Source organism: Triturus cristatus, chromosome 8, assembly GCF_964204655.1.
Source record: "Triturus cristatus chromosome 8, aTriCri1.1, whole genome shotgun sequence".
Taxonomy (NCBI): domain Eukaryota; kingdom Metazoa; phylum Chordata; class Amphibia; order Caudata; family Salamandridae; genus Triturus; species Triturus cristatus.
Window position 1 is genome coordinate 977,208,103 of NC_140591.1, and position 21,984 is coordinate 977,230,086.

At 45.5% G+C, this 21,984-nt stretch overlaps 1 protein-coding gene across 10 annotated transcripts in view; it reads left to right on the forward strand.

The window, feature by feature from the left end:
• MAP7D2 (MAP7 domain containing 2) overlaps window positions 1-21,984 on the forward strand; it is a 459,602-nt gene that overhangs the window by 325,158 nt on the left and 112,460 nt on the right. For 4 of the 10 annotated variants that reach the window (XM_085622503.1, XM_085622502.1, XM_085622509.1 and 1 more), the window contains 5 exons: window positions 2,791-2,916; window positions 4,102-4,253; window positions 4,566-4,693; window positions 7,948-8,159; window positions 10,344-10,470. In XM_085622503.1, coding sequence (XP_085478629.1) covers window positions 2,791-2,916; window positions 4,102-4,253; window positions 4,566-4,693; window positions 7,948-8,159; window positions 10,344-10,470 — 745 coding nt within the window. The remainder of the gene's footprint in view (window positions 1-2,790; window positions 2,917-4,101; window positions 4,254-4,565; window positions 4,694-7,947; window positions 8,160-10,343; window positions 10,471-21,984) is intronic. The other 6 variants (XM_085622505.1, XM_085622508.1, XM_085622510.1 and 3 more) reach the window with 2 other exon arrangements.

The following is a 21,984-nucleotide window of genomic DNA, read 5'->3' on the forward strand; positions in this document are numbered from 1 at the left end:
TTTAAAAATTCAACCATTAGGTTCACTCTTGCCACCTATGTGACTGAGTGGCTTTTAATTAAGTGTTGGAAGTAGAGTGGAGTTTTTATTTTCCTTTTCGGTACTTCTGAAGGAAACCTTCTCCACAGCTGAGCTCTTCTTGTTGCATGCAGACTGCATTCAAAGTGCTACAGACAGGATTTTGGTCCATTAATCACTCTCCAAATAAAGATTTCGATATTATCTGAACTTCAAATTAGGGACACTTTGTGGGCATTACTAATTTTTTAGATAGATATTTGTATGCAGTGGAGCAATATCCCATATTGATTTTTACTTTCAAAACTGGATCCCAGCATTTTAGGTAAAAGGTTGGTGATGGCTATATTGGAGGCTATGTGGGGGAATATCATTGTTTTTGTGGGCAATGCCAGGCACATTCGTTGTACTCTGACATGGATAGCCCGTCAGACGCATATCTGTTCTAAGCAGAGGGTTATCATCAGCAGGGGGAAGTGTTCACCTGCAATTTTGTATATTGGGGACATTGTTGGTTATGAGAAAAATTGTTTGGTGCTACAGGATTACTGAGACCAAGGTGAAAATGAATAAAGGCTTTCCATAGCATGAGGTTGACATATTCTAAATTAGGAAAAGAAGGACGAAGACAAGTAACTAGAAATCCGATCTAATCACAGCTTACTCTAAAGTGAGAGGAGTCACTTTGTGATGGTAGGCGGGCCTCTAGTTTCAAAAGAGGGTTGAGTAATTTGACTTGAAAACTCTAAACCCTTATCACCTGTATTTTTCTGTGGGTTTAAAGAAAGGTTGGTAACTACCTTCTAGGGTAAACTTAATTGGTGGCTCAGATCATAAAAAGAAAACTAACTAGAATGGATCAAACCACCACAGACTGTTTTCAAGACATGGCAAAAAAAAATCAGATTTGTAATCAAGTCTGCTTGACTTCGTGCAAACTGTGAAGCAGGTTTGGTAGACTAAAACTTTGCAGATCTTCTTGTTTTTATTCTTTCTTCGAAGCTGTGGAATATACATTTAACTGCAAAGCGGGTCTCCTCCTTGTTTTGTATATTTTGCACTAGTACTCTTGAAAACTGGGTATTGGCTTGAAGCGGAATGCATGTCTGCTCAAATGGCCTGCTTCTAATTGACAGTCTCTCATTGAGTGGCAGCTTGGGAACCAATATACTTTTAAAGAGCTCAACAAAAAGTTACACTCCGTCACACTTCTCAAACTTCATAGGCCCATTTCTTTCAAGTGCAAACAAGCCCACCTTTCTCAAAGTACCTGGTAATATAATCAGGTTGGCTACCTTTTATTATTTTAGTCAAATCACTTTTCATCCACAATTCCGGATATATTGGCAGAGGCATGGTACAGTAGGGAAAAGCTCAAGCTCTGCCCCGGGTAATGGGGCAAAGCATAGTACGGAAACACAAAGAAAAATTCGAAAGTTTTAAAAACTCTGCAACAGCGGTGTGTCATCAGGATGGTGAACCAAAAATCAAAATTACTGCACTGAGACCCTATAAATTCTAAAATTAGGATTAACATCGGGTACTAATGAATGTGAAAAAAATATAGCGTAGCTGAGTCAAATCTTCTAAGAGTGACTAAAAAAGACATCATCTAAGCGCCTGTGAAGGACTTTTGACTTGTGCCCATCTGAACCAGTTCTAAAAATAGATGTGTAACTAACTGTTGCATTTGTCCACCCACCCGAGTTTACCTACCCTGAGAACACTTTCCATGTCATCCAATCGAAGGTAATAAATCAGTGCCAAAATGTTACCGCTATGGTGTTTATATACTATAGCACTCGTAGACTTCACGGGGGAGCACCTAGAGAATGATGTCACTTCAGATTTGAAAACCCCAGCCGACATCATCAAACAAGCGAGCCTTCTAAACTGCCTATTGTTGAATGTTAACGATGCAGGACTGGGCAAAGAGACCAGGGTGGTTTCTTTCCTGGTCTTTATAGCGCTCTTAAGGATGAGACCATTTTTCCAATGGATATATTATACCTCGGATATTCAAACTAGTAATGCTTGTTCAAAAATTGCCATGGTTTGCAAATGATGTCACCTAACAAAAATAGAACTACCATTTCAAAGAATTCAATTAGAAAAGCGAAAAGGGAAATTCCTCAGTCAGTTTCACACGTGTACTTCTCACTCTGCTTTATATTCGCGCTGCAAACATGCCTGGGAGTAAAAAGTAAGCTGGGATTGAATGTTGTGTGTAAAAGTTCAAAGATGATCATGCATGCTGGCTGTCATATGGGTGATTCCCAGTCTCACATTTTCGAAGACTATGCAGTTCTCTTGTGTGCAGACCGTGTACGACTGATGTATGGACTTCTCTGAAAGGGGTTTTTGCTACTTGACTGGATTTTTTGTTTTAGGGGGATTCACCGAAAAAAAATAAAACGTGTACATTATCCGTCGGGCAAAGAGATGAAATAGATTTAACCTGTTTGCCCAACTGTATTTAACCTCTGTAGTTAATAAGCATACCTGGTCAGCAATATTTCTATATTAGATTCTTTGTTTTGTGTTGTCAGCTTACACATAATCAGTTTCGACCTTTCTGCTGATTCATATACAAATGCTCTTAACATATAGCTACAGATACTTAAGGAAGAACCTACACATTGCTTACAAATTCATCGTTTTTGTCATTTTACCTATCATTTTCCATTGCTTTTGTTGTATTAATTTGTTCATTTTTTAAAATTTATTTTTAATTTTTCTCCTGTGTTTATTTCATTTGCTTCCATTCTGTAGCTCACCGCATGCACCTTAGTCCAACGGAAAATTATATTGTTTCTCGGCTGTTGACTCCTACGCACGCTTCCTTAGCCAGGAGCAGAAGTACAGCATTGCTTACAGAGCAGTGCCATTATCACTCAGGTAATGCCACTGGAAAAGTAAGCCCCGAGGATGATACGGGACAAAAATAAACCTGATAGATTAAATGCTAATTGAAATTTCACAAGGTCCTATGCAGTGGTGTTTGTTAAAGTTGTGTTTTCATGGTTTTCAATGTGTTTTATTTACTCATGTCTTGAGCGCGCACCTAAGAGATACTGGTATCCTATACCCAGTGTAAAGAATATTCTTGCATAGAAAATAAGATATTTTTTTGCTATATTTCACTAACGAAGCTTAGCATCCGGAAGGCTGTGGTGGGAAAACGCCTTTTTAAAAGGCTAAACGGATCTGGGTAGGGACGATAAGTACTCATAGCTGTCACTGTCTGAGGCCTGCTGTCAAGTCAGAAAATGGTCATGGGTCTTCACTAATAATGGTGTACGACTTTTTACCTGTAACACTTATTTGACAAAATGGCTGCCCACAGTCTTTATATAATTTCAACTTTAAATTAATAATCACACTTTTGCATATTGGTGTTGGTTGTAGCAACATCGATCCACTTATCCTAAGTGGAATATTTAAGTTACCTAAGGCCATACCTGCGTTTATTAATGTAATTTTTTTTTTTAATGTTCTTCAAGCCCTCCACTTGTTTTAGTTCTGGCTCCCAGTAAATTGAATAGATCGGGCCTGCGTTTTTTTCTAGGTGCCTTGGAGTTAATTTTGCTTTTATTCAGCGCATGTGAAGCTGGGAGAGTGTGCAGGAAGAATCAATTCAATAACTGGCGTTTCTCCTTTAGGAGTCACTGACCCTCTATTACTGTTTGTAAATTGAGGCTCTAGTAAGAAACCCAGATTCTCCAATGAGGCTTAAAGATGAAGGTGGGAAGCTGTGACTGATATGTGTATGTGCCATAGCATCTGGGGCCCTAGAACTTTGCGCTGGTGGACCTTTCGTGGTTTTCGGATCAGTGTGTCACAAGTCAACTTTTATTTTGTGTAACACAGTAGCATGGGATCCTTTAAACAGCACAGTTGTTGTTATTTTTTCTTAAAACTGAAACCGCCATTCTAGTTTCGTAACGAATATTTAGCTAAATATCCCTCCAATTTGTCTGTTATTTTTTATTTTGCTAATGAAGTATGCCATTTTCTTTTCTTCCCCAAACCTTCCTTCTCTGAATTTCTTACTCCTCTTTATACTGTGCTATAACCTTTTAGTCTCCAATATCTGTCCTCGTGTAGCACCAGCCAGTCCTTTAAAGTCCCCCTACAAGCCTTCTCCCACAAGAAGCACAGAGCGAAAGAAGTCTGCCCCTGCCTTCAGCCCCACTGACGCTGCAAAAGGAGCCACTTCACCCGAGCCAGTACAGGTGTGTTTGTTATAAATAAAAATGGTATACTAATGTGGGTAGAAAGCATGCTGTGTTTGCTTTGGGAAACCATGCTCTGGTTAAAGGGAGCTCCACCCAACCACTTTTACTTTTGTTTTTGGATCATTTCCTTTTTCTGAACATTCATGTTGGCTTTGGACTGCCTTCACCGTTGTTGACGTTTGGGGTCTTTTTGTTTCTTTTTGAAGAGTGTGTGGGACCCATCCATGCTGGATTTACGTTTATCAAGTAAGGAAAGTAAAACAATAGGAGGGAAATACAAAAACATTAACTTTATTTTATTCACTTTAGACTGAAAAGGTAAAGAAGGAAAAGCGACCCACCACACCAGTGGCAGCTTGTGGCACAAGCTCTCCTCTGCGGAAGCCTGAGTCACCTGTGAGCATGTCGAAGAAACCCTCTTCTCCAGCCACATCCAAGTATGTACCTTTTCATATAGTACACTGTATAATAAAGAAAATGTTCTCTTTTCTACCACAAGTGATAATAAAAAGTCTCAAGTTATAGTTCAAATTATAGTTGTGTTGGCTTTGCACTGCAAACCGGTGTGCTTTTTAGGTTTAACCTTAGTGTGACTGTAGCAGCATTTAGACCAAAACGTTTTTAATGGTAAATGCGAGGAACTAGAATGAGCAATCCGCTGTGCAAGGCTGTTGGCGAGGACATTCTGGCACTAGTGAACGGGCTTGTAATTAGTGCAATATTTATAGCTCCCGATAAAATCTGTCTCCGCATGATCAAAACATTTTAAGTGCAATAAATACCACCCAGTTAAGGTTTTTTTGACAATAACCGGATATAACATGCAGATTTTGGTACTTAATGAACCAAAATCTGCTTGTCCCAGTATTTACTGGGCACTTTTTTTTTTTTACAAATGCCAGGAGTTTTGACCTGCCAGAATTTATCAGAGGGATTCGGTTTTTTGTTGCAATACTCATTGTTGGACATTTTGCCTTCATCCCTCTGGTTTTCTGATTTTTTTTGTTTTGTGTTCACTTTTAGGACTCTGTGCACTTTACCACTGCTAACCAGTGCCAGAGTTTGTGCTGTCTCCTTTAAACATGGTGAAACTGTCTTACACTCAATGTCATATTTAATTGACTTGTAAGTCCCTAGTATATTGTGGTACATGTACCCAAGGCCTGTAAATTAAATTTTACTAGTGGACCTGCAACACTCATTGTGCCACCCACTACATTAGAACCTCAAAACATGTCTCAGGCATGCTATTGAAACCTGTAGTGCAGTTTTAAACTGCCAATTCAACCTGGCAAAATAGGCCTTTTGTTAGGCTTAAACCTTCCTTATTTAATACATATAAGTAGCCCCTAAGGTATGTCCGAAACAGCCCAGAGGGCAGGGTGTGTTGTGTTTAAAGCGTAGGACATATGTATTTAAGTTTTACATGTCCTGGTAGTGAAAAACACCTACATTCGTTTTTCACTACTGTAAGGCCTATCTATACCTTTAGATAACATTGGGTTGCCTTATTACATTTATTAAGTGCTAACATTTGATTGGGAGCACTTAGGAAAATGATGTTTACACTCAAATTAATTATAATGTAAATTCCTTTTTAATGGTAAGGTCTGATTTTAGGTGACAATTCTGAAACTGACACTTTTAGACTGTTGGCGTTTTCTTGTCTTAGCCATTTGGTGCCTGCTGCCAGTGTCATGTGTCACATGACCCTGCTATTGGGCTTTGTCTATTCCTCCCAGACAGCAAGACAAAAGGGGTCTGAGAGTTGGCAGAATGGACCATCCTGCCAGGATGGGTGGGACGGAGCTCTTTCCTGCGGACGATAGCCTTTGTCAACCCTAGACTACTTGGATCCATGGCAGGTGGAAGGGAAGAATTCTTCAGAAGTAAATGTGGGGGTAGTAAGGATGTCATCCCCACTTCAAAGGCTGGCACCAGGAATACATATTGAACCTACTGAACATCTTTTCAGTACACTCCTGGAACTGTGGAAGACTCCAGAAGGACTTCCTCTCTGCTGCTAGACCCCCAGAGGACTGTCCTACTGCTTGAGGATTGCCTTGCTGAAGGGAACTGGACCATTTCCTTGTTACCGGACCTACCTGATTGACTCCAACTGTCAGTTGGCACAAAACAAGTTACAGAGGCTTCCCTGCAACTGCCCAGCTGACCCGTTGCACTGGGCATGCCTGGGCAACTGGACCTGCCTGAGCCTTGCTGCCCTCTGCCTGATAGTTCTAGATCCTCTGCTGGAATGAGTTCCTGATCTCCAAGAGGTGCTTTGTTAGGTCCTGGATCCTTGGCTGGCATCTGAGAGAGCTCCTACTGGCCTAACTAAAGGTTTCATCAAATCCAGCGCAAAGCAACGAGAAGAGCCGCAGTCTGCTCAATTCAAATTTTTGTAACTCTTCCTGCAAACTGCAAGCCTTTTTCCCTAGGATAAACGCATGATGTTACCTCAAAAGCAATATTTTGCTTAAATATTGGCCTGAGCATTCATGCGTTTGGTTGAGGTACCTAATCTCTTTTGGTCCCACTTCCCAGTCGCTCTCTTGAAACTCCAGGACACAACTTGCAATCACTCTGTTTTCTATCAACTGTCCTTGCAGCTCCCACTAGCCCCAGGGGCACCCTGACCTCATTGTCACTTTCCCTCATCTGCAACACAGTGTAGCAATTCAGGGCTGCTGTAACTTGAGGAGATAGCCATGGATGCGACGAAATACTGTAGATTTTTTCTGTGCCTCCATTAGAGTATTAATGCATCTCTGCATGGGCGCCCATCCATTCCTTTCAAAAAGTCTAGCCAATGTGCCCTAAGAGACACAGCTATTTGATGTGGCTTATAGCCGTCTGTTCAGTTTTCTTAAGAGTATATCTCAAGGTCTCCAGCTGAGCACTTCCCCCTCCAGGCTGAGAATTGATGTTGTTGATTCACTGCATTTGCATTACTGCGATGGCTGCTCCTCTGGAGTAGGATCGCTACTCTGCAGCTTCCTAGGTCAACATTGGGTGCATCTTCTTCCTCAAGATTTCTAACAATCAATGAGGCAAAAGTGACTGGTGTGTTTTTTAATTGCTTTATCTGATGCCAAGAAACATCAGCAAGTAAGTTCTGATAGTAGTTCTCCCAGTATCCGATTTATGTCAAGTGAGTTGCAAACATGTCGTTTTGCTAACCAGTTCAGTCTCTATTTTAGATCTTTCCATTTTAAAAAAGTAAGGAGCCCTGAAAAAAACGGTATCTTATTATATATGTTTCTCTAAGATTTTGAGGGTCTCATTTTAAAATGTTATTATCGAAAAATGTATAACCAGCATAGAGGGAACTTTTTGAATGCTTAAGAAGGAAAAGCAAAACATTGGTTCCCGTGCGGCATGAACTGGGCAGGTTATTAATAAATTTAGTGAAGGGAGTTAAATTTGTATACCTTTTGGGATGCAAATTGTTATAAAGTCCTTATTGACCCTTAATAACCGAATTGCTTACATTTAGTATATACTTTAAGCTCACTGGTCTGAGCTATGCCTCTCCGGGGTGGTGTATCTGTCGGCTCTCTTAGGATGATCTTCCATGCCTTGCTTTTTTTGAGGTTCTCCCTCGGTTGGTAAAGTTAAAAAAATAATAACATTGTCATTTGCTCACTCTGTTCTGCAACATCTCAGTTTTGTGTTTTTCCACCCTCAGGACAGTATCAAAGGCTCACCCGCAGTCTAATAAAGGTGTAAAGCAGTTCCCAGCTTCACCTGTGAAACAGCGTCCCAGCCTAAGCCACGAGACTGTGAAAAAGAGGGCAGAAAAGGAAGAATCCTCGAGCCAGAAGAGCCAGGAACAAGATGCTGAGGGGCTGGCCAAGACAGAGAAAAGTTCTCCTGCCAGCAAATCAGACTCCAGTGAAGGTAATGATCTACAGCTTTGAGTGCATTTCTTCAAATTTGCTTTCGTAACAGAGATCTGTGAGGTGTGTTAGGATGGGAAAGTTTTCTGAGGAAATCCTCCAACTGTTTTAGTCAGATGCTACCAATGTTATTATGCAGATAGCAGTACATTTAGTTTACTTCTGTTAACTCGGTAAGCTAAATCTGTTTGTTTTGCTATTGATTTTGTCAAGATTACCCTCCTGTGAGATGTGCAATGTGATTTCCCCCCCCTGTATTTTGAGAAATGTTGTGCGTTTGTTTTGGCCCACATTTACCATTGATTCAAGATCTAATCAGTTCATCTGCTAGAAAAACCTATCATGCCACCCCTACTCATATTATTTTATCTTTCCTGATCATCTCCCTAACTCCAGATTGGTGTTTCATACTGTCTGTCTAGCAATGGATGGCTCCCAGTTAACTTGTGCTGACCTCTGCCAATACAGGGATAATATATTTCCCTGCATCCTTGGCCCGTTAACACTCTAAATGGATCCCTCCACTTGCCCCTCCATTCGTCACACCATCACTGTGAACCTTACATTCAATTTAGAGATAAAAACCCTTTGTCAACTAAATATTGATGTTCGATTTCAAGTATCAAAAATACACGAAATCCGCCTTCCTCTTCCTGTCCACACAACCAAAATCCTCATCAATGTCTCTCATTAGCACAGTCAGCAGTTGCCGTGGCCTTTTGGTCAGCCTGCTCCAACGTGTTCTCTCTTCATTGGGTAAAGTTGGGAATATTGCAATCCAAATCCTCTCTGCCTTTTCTAGGTACTCCCAGCACCCCTTCTGAACACCAAACCAGCCAGCTGCCCGTGAAGCACTGAACCCTTTAGAGATTTCTGATTCTTGGCACTTCCCCAACATACCTCAATCAAACACTTGCCAGAACCCGATACATGCCCACCCGCAATCTGTGTTTTATTCCCTAACCAACTTCTACCTCATCCAAAATCAGCACTTCAGCTTGTTAAGAGCTAGTCACTGGAATGTTTTGCCTGTCCTTCTTCAGCTACTCTCCTCTCTCCCATCATTCACCAAAGCCTTAAAAGCCCACCTGCTGCTGAGGACAGGCCCCGGAATGATGCCTTGTAAACATCCACTTACCTTAGTACCTCCTTCCATAACCCCTCATCCATTTGCCTCTTATACCTGCATGCATATAAACTTCATTAACTCTGCATTTATAATGGTTAATGTCTGACTCGCCACTTATAAATACCTTCATTTACCTCTTCATGTGTTTACCCCAACCTGAAATTATTTATATTTACTGTTTTAACACATAAACAGCATTTCTTAGCAAAGACTGCCCAGTCAAGGTTCAAATCGACCCAGACAATCAAATGTTTCTGCCTGTTCACTTTTCAGCATAACCTTTTGTTGGGTGCCAGTGTGGCATACAAAAGTGACATCAGTTCCACGTGCTCCTTTATTTGCTCAAAACATTGTTGTTCTAGTCAGTGATTTACTTTGGAAACGTTTCTAGGAGCGTGGGAGTGGTTCCGCTCATGTGCTTTATACGCTGACTTTATTTTATTGGTGTGCAGTCCCATCTTCGTATTACTGTCCAGCCTCCCCATCTCTCCAACCACCCTTCTTTAACATTTTCCGTTTTGTTTCGTTATTTGTTTCTCCTTTGGACTGACTTTTTGATATGCCCTTCTATGAGTCTTGTTTGTGTCTTTGGGAAGGGAAGCTAGACATTTTCACTGAAAACAAACACCCATAGTTTGCCAACAGCTTTTGCATGTGTTCTGCTAAATGACGGTGCCGTCCCTTTGTGCCCCCCAAAAAGTATTTGTCTAACAAAATCAGCATTTTTCAAGTTAGTATTTTTTGATTGATATTCTTTTATTGCGATAGTAAGCATTTACTTGGTATTTCCCTCTCTTTTTCTCATAATGGTTACATTCTATGATGGGTTTATATGTAATACACAACACTTGCAAGTGGTAGTAGTTGCTATTACTGCCTGGTACACTCCTACCAGCAGTCTGCTGCTTCGAGAAATCCTCTTCTGTCAGCAAATATACTAATGCGACCCTGCTGCTATTGAACTCCCGCTACTCTCAGATAGGGAACAGTTTTAAAGATGTCACCATTTTGTATTTTGTGGCCTGTTTAATGAACTAGCTGGTAATTCACCAACAGGGAAGCTGACAGCAGGAACGACCGATGCTGAGGAAGCTGCAAAGATTTTGACAGAGAAGAGGCGTCATGCGCGCCTACAGAAGGAGCAGGAAGAACAAGAGAGACAGGAACGAGAGGAGGCTGAGAGGTGAATATTTGTAGCATGAGGATTCTTTTTTGTCATACTTTTCCCAGTTAATCGTTATAAGTTTGTTATAGCTGCTTGGTAGTAAAAATAAATGTTGGTCAAGTAATGGCCCATCTTGTGTACAATTGCTGTCTTGGAGTTAGTTGCATACTACCTTTACAGCATGCTCTATGGAGTTGTAACATAACATCAAAATCTTGAAAACTGATCGCCAGCATAAATTATTGGTGGTTGAATCGCTCTATATGTCTGGAATAACGGGAGGAGAAATCGCTGTGCCTCTCTCTCAGTTTGAGATTAGAAAAGCATGTAGTAGATAGACAAAGCTGATTGTTGTTACTTCCAGTTATCCAGTATTAGCGGTGTCTTTCATAGATTCACATGCCTGAATCATTCCCCGTCGTCGAGACGGGAGCCTCCGGTACATAAAAAAGTAATGTCCTATAGACATACATAGAGAAAAATAGGCCTAAGGGTCTCCGCTTAGTAGCCTATCCTAGTCCTTATGTAAAAAGGACCAAACTCTTAGAGCCAGCCAATCAGTTATCACCTCCCTCTAGAACCTTCCTGGCAGGAGCCTCAGTCCCTCAGATTTTCTACCGCACGTTGTGCTAGGGAGTCTCCAGCCTGAGTTCTCCTCAGGATTTCTTTCAAACCAGATTGTTCACTTTTTTGGTGACTTTCTTCTTCAAGGATTGAACGCAGACCACTTCAGGCCTCTTATTACTGCAGTGAGTGTTTATTTCTTCTACAACTCCTGGCATGTCTGAATCCCAGAAGAAAGCCCTTTTCAGGGCTTGCTCTTCATGTGGGAAGAAGAGGCTTCATGTGGACGACAAGCATGACCTCTGCCTATATTGCCTTTATCCGGACCACGTCCCTAAGGAATGTAAAATATGTAGGTCTTTCCCTCACAAGGCCTTGAGAGACAGAGAGGGTCGTCTGCTTATCTGGCTGGACAGGCTGAAGGACAGGGAGAGTGTGGTATCCTCAGAGGCGAGCTTTTCCGGAACCTCTGAAGTCTCCCTGAAGAGGCCGAGAGTGACGTCTCCTGGCCCCTCAGACGCTCCTCCTATGAAGACACACAAGAAGTCTTCAGAGGCAAGATCTTCAAAATCTTCAGTGTCTGACAAGGACTCTCTGACTTTTAAGAAGCCTACCCTGTCGGCCAGCAAAATTGCGACACCTTCCTCAGCGCAAAAAAGGGCACCAGGTCATGTCTCTACAGCGACGACAACCGTGTCCACAACGACAGCGTCGTCAGTCTTCTCGTCGACGACGACCACCCCTTCATCGTCGTCAGCAGGTACTCCTATTTCGTCTATTATACTGCTAAAGCCGTCGTCGACGTCTAAGTCATCGTCGACGACGAAGATTGTCCCGTCGACGACGACCTCGTCGATGAGGAGCCCACCGTCGACGGAAGAGTCGACGACGAAGACGTCGACGACGAGGGCGTCGACGACGAAGGCATCGTCGACAAAGATGTCGACGTCGAAGGCATCGACGACGAAGGCGTCGATGATGAAGGCGTCGACGACAAATGAATCGTCGACGAGCGCATCGTCGACGAAGACATCGTTGACGAGGAGAATATCGTCGACGGAGACACAGTCGGCGAAGACCATGCCGTCGACGACGGTATCGTCAACGGGAAAGTCGTCGTCGTCCATTGGTATTTCTGAACCAGGGCAGAAATCCGAACTAGTAGGAATGTCAGCACGGAAGACAGCAGGGGCTCCTGTACAGGTATCTGCATCTGGCAAACTGACCAGACCACAGATTACACCGGAAACGACGTCTCCAAGTAAGGTGCAAACCAATTTGCCTATGGAGATTCTTCAGAGTGAGGAGTCGGAAGAAGAGCTCTTTGATCAGGCTACTTCCCCTTCTGAGCTGTACGTCAAATGTCAAAGCACTGACGAGGAACAGGAGGAGATGAGCGGGCAGGAACGCCCCGTCCGGGAACAGGTTCGCACGGAGGTCACCCCGATGGTATACCTTCCCCTGTCGATCGTTAATGACCTCAAATACCTTATCCGGGACTACAAGCAATGTTTCCCGGAATCGCCAGCACTGGACTCAGGGGGCCCAGTGCCTACTACAAATCCAACAACGACAGCCCCAAAGCAATCACGACCAGCTACTCAGGTCTGCCACGAGAAACCGCCACCTCAGGTGATAGAGTCATCGGATGAGGAGGCTGAGGAGATGGAAGAGGGGGAGGTCCAGGGAGACCAGTCGGACCAGGATGAGGAGGAGGAGTATGTGGCATCCTCCCCAGCTTCCCCACAACCGCGCCAAGCTGATTCACCGCCAGTGGATATTGGCGGTTTTCATAGGATAGTTGAACGAGCAGCGACGCGGTTTCATATGGTCATGGAATCGACGGAGACTGAGTGCTTCTTGCATGACTTTAAGGAGCAGACGAAGAAGACGACTAAGTCAATCCCAATCATTGACTTTCTCTGGGACCAGGGAAAGAAATTAATGCTGACGCCGGCTTCCGTACCTGCGGTTGTTCCACGCCTGGATAAAAAGTACAAAGCTCCATCTACGGCGCCAGCCTGCCTTAATGGACACCCGAAACAGGATTCGGTCGTGACCCAAGCGGCCCAGAAAAATTCTCGTAATCCTTCCTCTCCTCTGTCAGCCCCACCGGACAAGGAAGGCAGAAAATTGGACACAATTGGCAAAAGGTTTTCGACCACTTCGGCAATGACCATCAAGGTGGCCAACTCCATAGCCCTGTTAGGGCGTTATAACCGCCAACTTTGGGAGGATATAGCCCCATATTTAGCAGACCTGCCAAGCGCAGTTCAGGAGGAGGTCAAGGCACTACTTTCGGAGGGCCAAACCTCGGCGGCCGAGATCATTGATTGTGCCATAGACGTGGCCATGACAGGCTTTCGTCAACTGGCTGGGGCTGCAGTCCTGCGCCGGCAGGGATGGCTGAAGGCAACATCGTTCCGGCAGGAAGTGCAGACGAAGGTGCTAGACATGCCCTTCGACAGACAACATCTTTTCGGAGATAAAATTGACGAGGCGCTCCAAGCTATCAAGAAGGACACTGACACGGCTAGAGCGCTTGGAACTTTGCAGGCAAGGAATCAGTCCTTTCGGGGCAACAAATCTAGAGGCCAGTCCTCCTACAGAGGATCCTACCAGAATAGGTCCTCGTATTCCTTCCAGAATAAGACCCAGTACCAGCAGAAGCAGCAACAAGGTCGGCAGTCTTCTTATGGAAGATCTAACTTCAGGGGTAAGAACCAAAAGAGGGGCACCGGCGGACGCCAGTGACCAGTTACTCCAGCCAGTCCAGCTACCATCTCCCTCATCAAAAATTGGAGGAAAATTGACCCATTTCCTGGAAAATTGGCGCCTCATCACCACGGATCGCTGGGTACTCCAACTCCTAAGATTCGGCCATTCCCTAGAATTTACCACCATCCCACCTGCAACCCCTCCCCGCAGGTTCCCACACAAACATCTGCGACTGCTACTCCGGGAAATATCGGAGATGTTGAAGAAAGGAGCGATCGAGCGGGTTCCATCTGCTCAGAGGGAGAAAGGATTCTATTCCCGCTTCTTTCTGATACGCAAGAAAGAAAAGAAGTGGAGGCCCATTCTAGATCTCAGGGCACTCAACTCTTTCCTGAAGAGTCAGTCGTTCAGGATGGTGACGCTCCAAGAAATACTAGGCATTCTAGAAAAAGGAGATTTCATGACATCCTTGGATCTCCAGGATGCCTACTATCACATCCCGATACTCAGGGGGCACAGGAAGTTTCTACGTTTCGAGGTGGCAGGACAGCACTACCAATTCAAGGTCCTGCCGTTTGGCCTCAAATCCGCTCCGCGGATTTTCACCAAGTGCCTTTCTCCTGTGGCAGCTTTCCCGCGTCAAATGGGTCACCAAGTCTTCCCCTACCTCGACGACTGGCTGGTAAAGGCACCTACAGCTGCAGGCGCAACCAAATCCTCCAACGCCTGTACCAATCTTTTCCAACATCTAGGATTGACTCTCAATCTTCAGAAATCCTATATGTCCCCAACAAGAAGCATCACCTTCCTCGGGGCGACCTTGAATACGGAATGCGCGAGGGCATTTCCTTCAGAAGAAAGAAAAAACAAGATAATATCGCTGGCCACGGCAGTGGCATCAAGGGAGTCCCTAAGAGTTCGCACCTTCAAATCACTCCTGGGAATGATGTCTTCTTGTATACTCCTCATCCCTCACTGCAGGTTTCGGATGCGTCCATTGCAAGAAGCCCTCACGAACCAGTGGACTCCGAGTACGGGTTCGTTCGAACACATTGTGAGGATAACACCGCGAATATCCAAGAGCCTCGAATGGTGGAAAGATTACAGGAATCTGTCTATGGGACTGCCGTTCCTGCTTCCAGCAGCGCCACTTGTGATCACCACCGATGCATCTCTGGCGGGCTGGGGAGCTGTCCTTCAGGACCTCCGAGTAAGTGGCAAATGGTCAGATCAGGAGCAACATCTCCATATCAATCTTCTGGAGTTGAGGGCTGTGTATCTAGTGCTGCAAGCCTTTTTACCACGCATCCAGAACTCCCAGGTGCTCGTCAGAACGGACAACACCACGACGATGCACTATCTAAACAAACAGGGAGGAACACGTTCACTCACTCTATCACGCGAATCGCAAAAGATCTGGAACTGGCTTGTTCTCCATGGGATCACTCTCAGAGCGGACTATGTCCCGGGCAAGGACAACACCATTGCAGACGCCCTAAGCAGACAAAAATCCCTCTCCCACAAATGGGAGCTCGACGAGAATTCGCTAACACACGTATTCTCAGAATGGGGAGTCCCAGGAATCGACCTGTTCGCCACCAGGGAGAACGCCAAATGCCCAAGCTACGCAAGCTGGCATCCCCAACCAGGGTCGCTCGGAAATGCCTTTTCCATAGGCTGGTTCAGTGTATTTGCGTACGCTTTTCCGCCGTTCCCGATGATTTCCAGGGTCCTCAGGAAGATTAAGGCGGAGCCTTGTACCCTGATCCTAATTGCCCCGTTCTGGCCGAGGCAGCACTGGTTCTCGGACCTTCATCGCCTCTCCATCAGGACACCGATTCGTCTAAAACAGCACCCGAACCTGCTGACAATGTCCAACGGGCAGGTGCAATTCCCGAACCTGCAATCGCTCAGGTTATCGGCCTGGCTCCTGAGCACAGAGAGTTCTGCCATTTAAACATCCCGCAGGACTGCAGGGACGTGCTATCAAAAGCGAGGGCGGACAGTACCAACAAAACCTACTCTCTCAAATGGAAACGCTTCTGCGTATGGTGTTTAGAGAAAGGCCTGAGACCACTCCATATCACACCTGAACAGATATTGCCATATCTACTACACTTGGCACAGTCGGGATTGGCGCATGCATCCATAAAGGTGCATCTGGCGGCAATTTCACGTTTTACCAGGACTTACAAAGGCCCGTCTCTCTGGTCCAGTAGGCTTATCAAACAGTTCCTCAAGGGACTATATAGGTCCTTCCCAAGACCTCGACGGGTCCCACCGACGTGGCACCTCAACTTGGTCCTTAACCAACTCATGAAGCACCCTTTTGAGCCCATTCATCGAGCTTCCATCAAGTACATCTCATGGAAAACGGCTCTGTTGCTCGCTCTAACATCTGCCAGGAGAGTCAGCGAGCTGCAAGCTCTCTCCATTCAGGAACCCTTCATGCAGTTCAAACAGGACAGGGTGGTGCTGAGGACAAATGCCAAGTTCATACCGAAAGTGCCTTCAGACTTTCACCTCAACGAGCCGGTGGTTCTACGTTCCTTCTTTGCAAACCCTACCACGGCAGCAGAAAGGACACTCCACTCTCTGGATCTCAAAAGGTGCCTTAAGTTTTACATAGACAAAACAAAGAGCTTCAGGAAGTCATCACAGCTATTTGTGGCCTACAGTAGGCCAAGGTTGGGTATGCCTCTAACAAAACAGAGCATCTCAAGGTGGATCTCCTCAGCAATAGCATTCTGCCATGACGGGGCCGGACGGCCTTTTGAGAGACAGGGTGGAAGCGCACTCCACCAGAGCGATGTCCACATCAGCAGCGCTGTTCGCTGGAGTGCCGATTTTGGACATCTGTAGAGCGGCGACATGGAAGTCACCGCACACCTTCTCCAGACACTACTGCCTGGATGCCGAACTTATGAAGGATGCGGCAGTGGGCCAGGCGGTGCTTCGCCATCTATTCCAGTGAGGTGAGCCTTCCAACATCCCGCCATCCTGGTATGCACATTCTTTACTGATTTACTGTTTTCACGTATGCCAATGTTTCAAACTGATATGGTAATATGTGTATTATCTAAAATATCTATATGGCATGTTACATCAGAAATGTGCATAATGTATTGCTAACTACTCTGATTCAGGCATGTGAATCTATGAAAGACACCCCTAATACTGGATAAGAAACGCGTTACTTACCTGTAACAGCAGTTATCCAGTATTGGTGTCTTTCATAGATTCACATGCAACCCTCCCGCCTCCCCTGGAAGGACTCGCGTCTCTCTCTAACTATATTACGCCTACCTAGCTTGGTGCGTACGAAAATCTGAGGGACTGAGGCTCCTGCCAGGAAGGTTCTAGAGGGAGGTGATAGCTGATTGGCTGGCTCTAAGAGTTTGGTCCTTTTTACATAAGGACTAGGATAGGCTACTAAGCGGAGGCCCTTAGGCCTATTTTTCTCTATGTATGTCTATAGGACATTACTTTTTTATGTACCGGAGGCTCCCGTCTCGACGACGGGGAATGATTCAGGCATGTGAATCTATGAAAGACACCAATACTGGATAACTGCTGTTACAGGTAAGTAACGCGTTTCTTTTAGTTCCTTAGGTTTTTTGTGTGGATTATGAATATGCCTCACATGCCTTGGACAGCTCAATTAATTCCAAATTTATATTGCAAACCCATTTTTTGTACAAGTACACGGTTCCACCTTGCTTATCCTTTGCCTATATGTATTTATCCTATAAAAATATAAATAGTTCAGTTATGTTCCTTTATGGAAAGAAAATTCATTTCACTCTTTTAATATCCAGACAATTCTGTAGTTATAATTTTGAAAGCCTTATCCACTAGACAACATTTTATATCCCTAGAGACTATGGAATAGTTTGAAGGCCTTCACTCACCACTTTACCTTACTCAAGGCTGGTGGTGTGTGAATTTTTGCTTGTGTAAACCAAGATATCTGCTCCTCCAGCCATATGGTGTAAGTAAGTCCTATTAATAGTGCAGAAGCTGGGGAATGCACAATGTTTATACACATGACTTATAGGGGTCTTCCCCTCCACACAACAGAAGCAGATCCTAAGGACTTTACAGCAATGTTTGCATTTTATCCAGTCAATTCATTGCCAAAAATGCATCCACACAAAAGAAGCCACATTAAAAATAAGTAATTAATACAGTACCTGAAGTCTCACTAAATTTGGCAGTTGTCTGACTTCAAGTTAAGAAACTTACAGAAAGGCCTATTTGAGGATCCTGCAGCTGAGATTTTCTAAGCACTCCAGAGTCATGATGAAATGTATCCATAGATGTCAAGTACATCAGCAGGGTCCGTAATTTAAATGGAACTGATGAGGAAAAGTTCTAAGATGGACTAAATTTATGGTTGAATTTCTTGAGTCTGCTTTCCCCAAGTTCACTACTTAAGACTTCGGCAAAGAAATCCATGAGGGACACTTAACTTCAGTTTTGGAATAACCCTAAGGCTACAGACCCCTGCCCTGTCATAACACACTTTGGTAGTTTCCTGCTGTGATAACAGCGGTCCCCACTATCTTGTCTATCCAAATGTCATCTTCACAGCCATCCAAAGTCCCTTTGGTCTCTCCTTTGACATTGGGGACAAATGTCATGGAGGTCCAGAAGGTGACATCCCCGCTGAGGCTGCCCGCGGGGATGCGGCCACTGATTCTTCTCAAGGAGCTCTGGGCCCTCACCACAAGAGGGGGATTTTTGGACCCGGAGCTGGCAACAGAGCCTGATTTGGAACCACCGGACTACAGAGAATCAAGAACAGCTCCCAGCCTGAATCTTGACCTGACTGTGTGGTGTAGTTGGGCCTGGACGGTCTGTGTCGTAAACCAGACTGGGCTTTGGGTACAGAACCAGTGGGCTGGAGCCGCCTGAGAGGGATAGATTACTGACTGATGGATGATGCCTTGGGGTCTCCTAGTGACCAATAACTGCTCTGGCTGTGTCTACTCAATATACCCTGGACATGTCTGCATGGCTACGCAGCTCCGGTCACAGTACAGCACCCCTGATCCTCTGACATACGCCGTAAGAGACTAATAAGGACAATTGCCATTTGACGAGTGGAGGGGTGGATGCCCCCAACCCCCTTGCCGGGGCTTCTGTGGGGATGTCTGCGCATAGGCACTTGTGGTGGCTGGGCAGGGAGTGTGCCTTCTTTGGGTTAAGGGGAGCTGCCTTCCTCTTCTTTTCTTCTTGAACTTAGCATGTAGTCTTGGATGCTGCATAACAGAGATATATGCCTGGTTGAGCGGGTGCTTGAGGGAGACCCAGATGTCCATTACTGGTAGTTTGGCTGTACCTGGACTGGATGCACTTAGTCCGGGGGCCATTGAATCCGCTGGGGAAGTGGGCCTCCTTCCTCTCTGGCCAGCAGTGTTGGGGGCTGGTCCACCTTCACACACCTAACTTCCTGGGGGGGGCATTTGTTTCCTCACCACTGTGAGTAATTCACAGTTTGTTGTTCTTAATTTGTTTTCCTGTTTTATGTTCTCTTTCAGTCTCTGTTTATTGGGTGGGCAAATATGGGATGAGTCTACCATACTAAGACCTTCACGTTGATTTCTGACTGCACATCTCACTCAGGCTTCCACTTATGGCCCAGAGATGGTTCAGATATCCACATTTAACACAGAGGGTCTAAACTCGCCCAATAAATGGGGGGAGCCTTATGGCGGACCCTCAGGGAGTCCTGCCCCGACATCATATACTTTCAGGAGAGACATCTGTAACAGAAAGACCAAGGGAAACTCAAACATAGTGCTGATCCAATGGCTTATTAATCTTTGGCTCCTACCAAGCACTGGAGGGTAGCAATATTCCTGGAACGTAATCACCCCTGCCTATTCTTCCACACTAAAGCGGACAGACATCTCATTTCGGTTGAGTCAATGCGGGTGAGGGGCGCCCCATCACTTTAGCCCTGGTTTACGCACCCAATTCAGCACAGGACCCCTATCTTTTGCAGTTCTTGGAAGAGTTGTCTGGGGGTATCATACTTACTGGAGATTTCAATATGGTTTGGAACACACAAAGGTACTGTGGAGGGTGGTACACATACCAGAGCCTTTTCTAAATGCCTGAAGAAAGCCCTGGCAGAGTTGGGGCAACTGCAGGGCTTTTATTCCCATTTCCACTGGGCACACTCCTGTATCGATTATATCTTGCTGAGTAATGCCCTTATGGGAATGTTCCATGTGGCAGATACCGGACCCATATCTGTTTCTAAACATGCTCTAATCCTGGTCCGGCTGGACCTGAGGGCATAGAGACAGCCTCGCACTTGGCATCTTTATTATCCAGTATTAGGGGTGTCTTTCATAGATTCACATGCCTGAATCATTCCCCGTCGTCGAGACGGGAACCTCCGGTACATAAAAAAGTAATGTCCTATAGACATACATAGAGAAAAATAGGTCTAAGGGTCTCCCCTTAGTAGCCTATCCTAGTCCTTATGTAAAAAGGACCAAACTCATAGAGCCAGCCAATCAGCAATCACCTCCCTCTAGAACCTTCCTGGCAGAAGCCTCAGTCCCTCAGATTTTCTACCGCACGTTGTGCTAGGGAGTCTCCAACCTGAGTTCTCCTCAGGATTTCTTTCAAGCCAGATTGTTCACTTTTTTTTTGGTGACTTTCTTCTTCAAGGATTTCAACGCAGATTACTTCAGGCCTCTTATTGCTGCAGTGAGTGTTTATTTCATCTACAACTCCTGGCATGTCTGAATCCCAGAAGAAAGCCCTTTTCAGGGCTTGCTCTTCATGTGGGAAGAAGAGGCTTCATGTGGACGACAAGAATGACATATGCTTGTATTGCCTTTATCCGGACCACGTCCCTAAGGACTGTAAAATATGTAGGACTTTCCCTCATAAGACCTTGAGAGACAGGGAGGATCGCCTGCTTATCTGGCTGGACAGGCTCAAGACACACAAGAAGTCTTCAGAGGCAAGATCTTCAAAATCTTCAGTGTCTGACAAGGACTCTCTCACTTTTAAGAAGCCTACTCTGTCGGCCAGCAAAATTGCGACACCTTCCTCGGCGCAAAAAAGGCCATCAGGACATGTCTCCACAGCGACGACGACCGTTTCCACAACGACAGCGTCGTCGGTCTTCTCGTCGACGACGACTACCCCTTCATCATCGTCAGCAGGTACTCCTATCTCGTCTATTATACTGTTAAAACCGTCGTCGACGACGAAGATTGTCCCGTCGACGACGACATCGTCGATGAGGAGCCCACCGTCGACGGAAGAGTCAACGACGAAGACGTCGACGACGAGGGCGTCGACGACGAAAGCATCGACGACCAAGGCATCGTCGACGAAGATGTCGACGACGAAGGCATCGTCGACGAAGATGTCGACGTCGAAGGCATCGACGACGAAGGCGTCGACGACGAAGGCGTCGACGACAAGTGAATCGTCTACGACCACATCGTCAACGAAGACGTCGTCGACGAGGAAAATATCGTCGACGGGGACACCGTTGCTGAAAGCCATACTGTCGACGACGGTGTCGTCGACGGGAACGTCGTCGTCATCCGTGGGTATTTCTGAACCAGCGCAGAAATCCGTACTCTTAGGACTGTCAGCACGGAAGACAGCAGGGGTTCCTGTACAAGGATCTGCTTCTGGCAAATTGGCCAGACCACAGATTACACCGGAAACGACATCTCCAAGCAAGGTGCAAACCAATTTGCCTATGGAGATTCTTCAGAGTGAAGAGTCGGAAGAAGAGCTCTTTGAACAGGCTACTTCCCCTTCTGAACTGTATGTCAAATGTCAAAGCACGGACGAGGAGCAGGAAGATATGAGCGGGCAGGAGCGCCCCGTCCGGGAACAGGTTCGCACGGAGGTCACTCCGATGGTATGCCTTCCTCTGTCAATAGTTAATGACCTCAAATTCCTTATCCGGGACTACAAGCAACGTTTCCCGGAATCGCCGGCGCTGGACGCAGGGGTCCCAGTGCCAACTACGAACCCACCTACGACAACCCCAAGGCAATCACGACCGGCTACGCAGGTCTGCCACGAGAAACCGCCACCTCAGGTGATAGTCATCGGATGAGGAGGCTGAGGAGATGGAAGAAGGAGAGGTCCAGGGAGACCAGTCGGACCAGGATGAGGAGGAGGAGTATGTGGCATCCTCACCACCTTCCCCACAACCGCGCCAAGCTGATTCACCGCCAGTGGATATTGGTGGTTTTCATA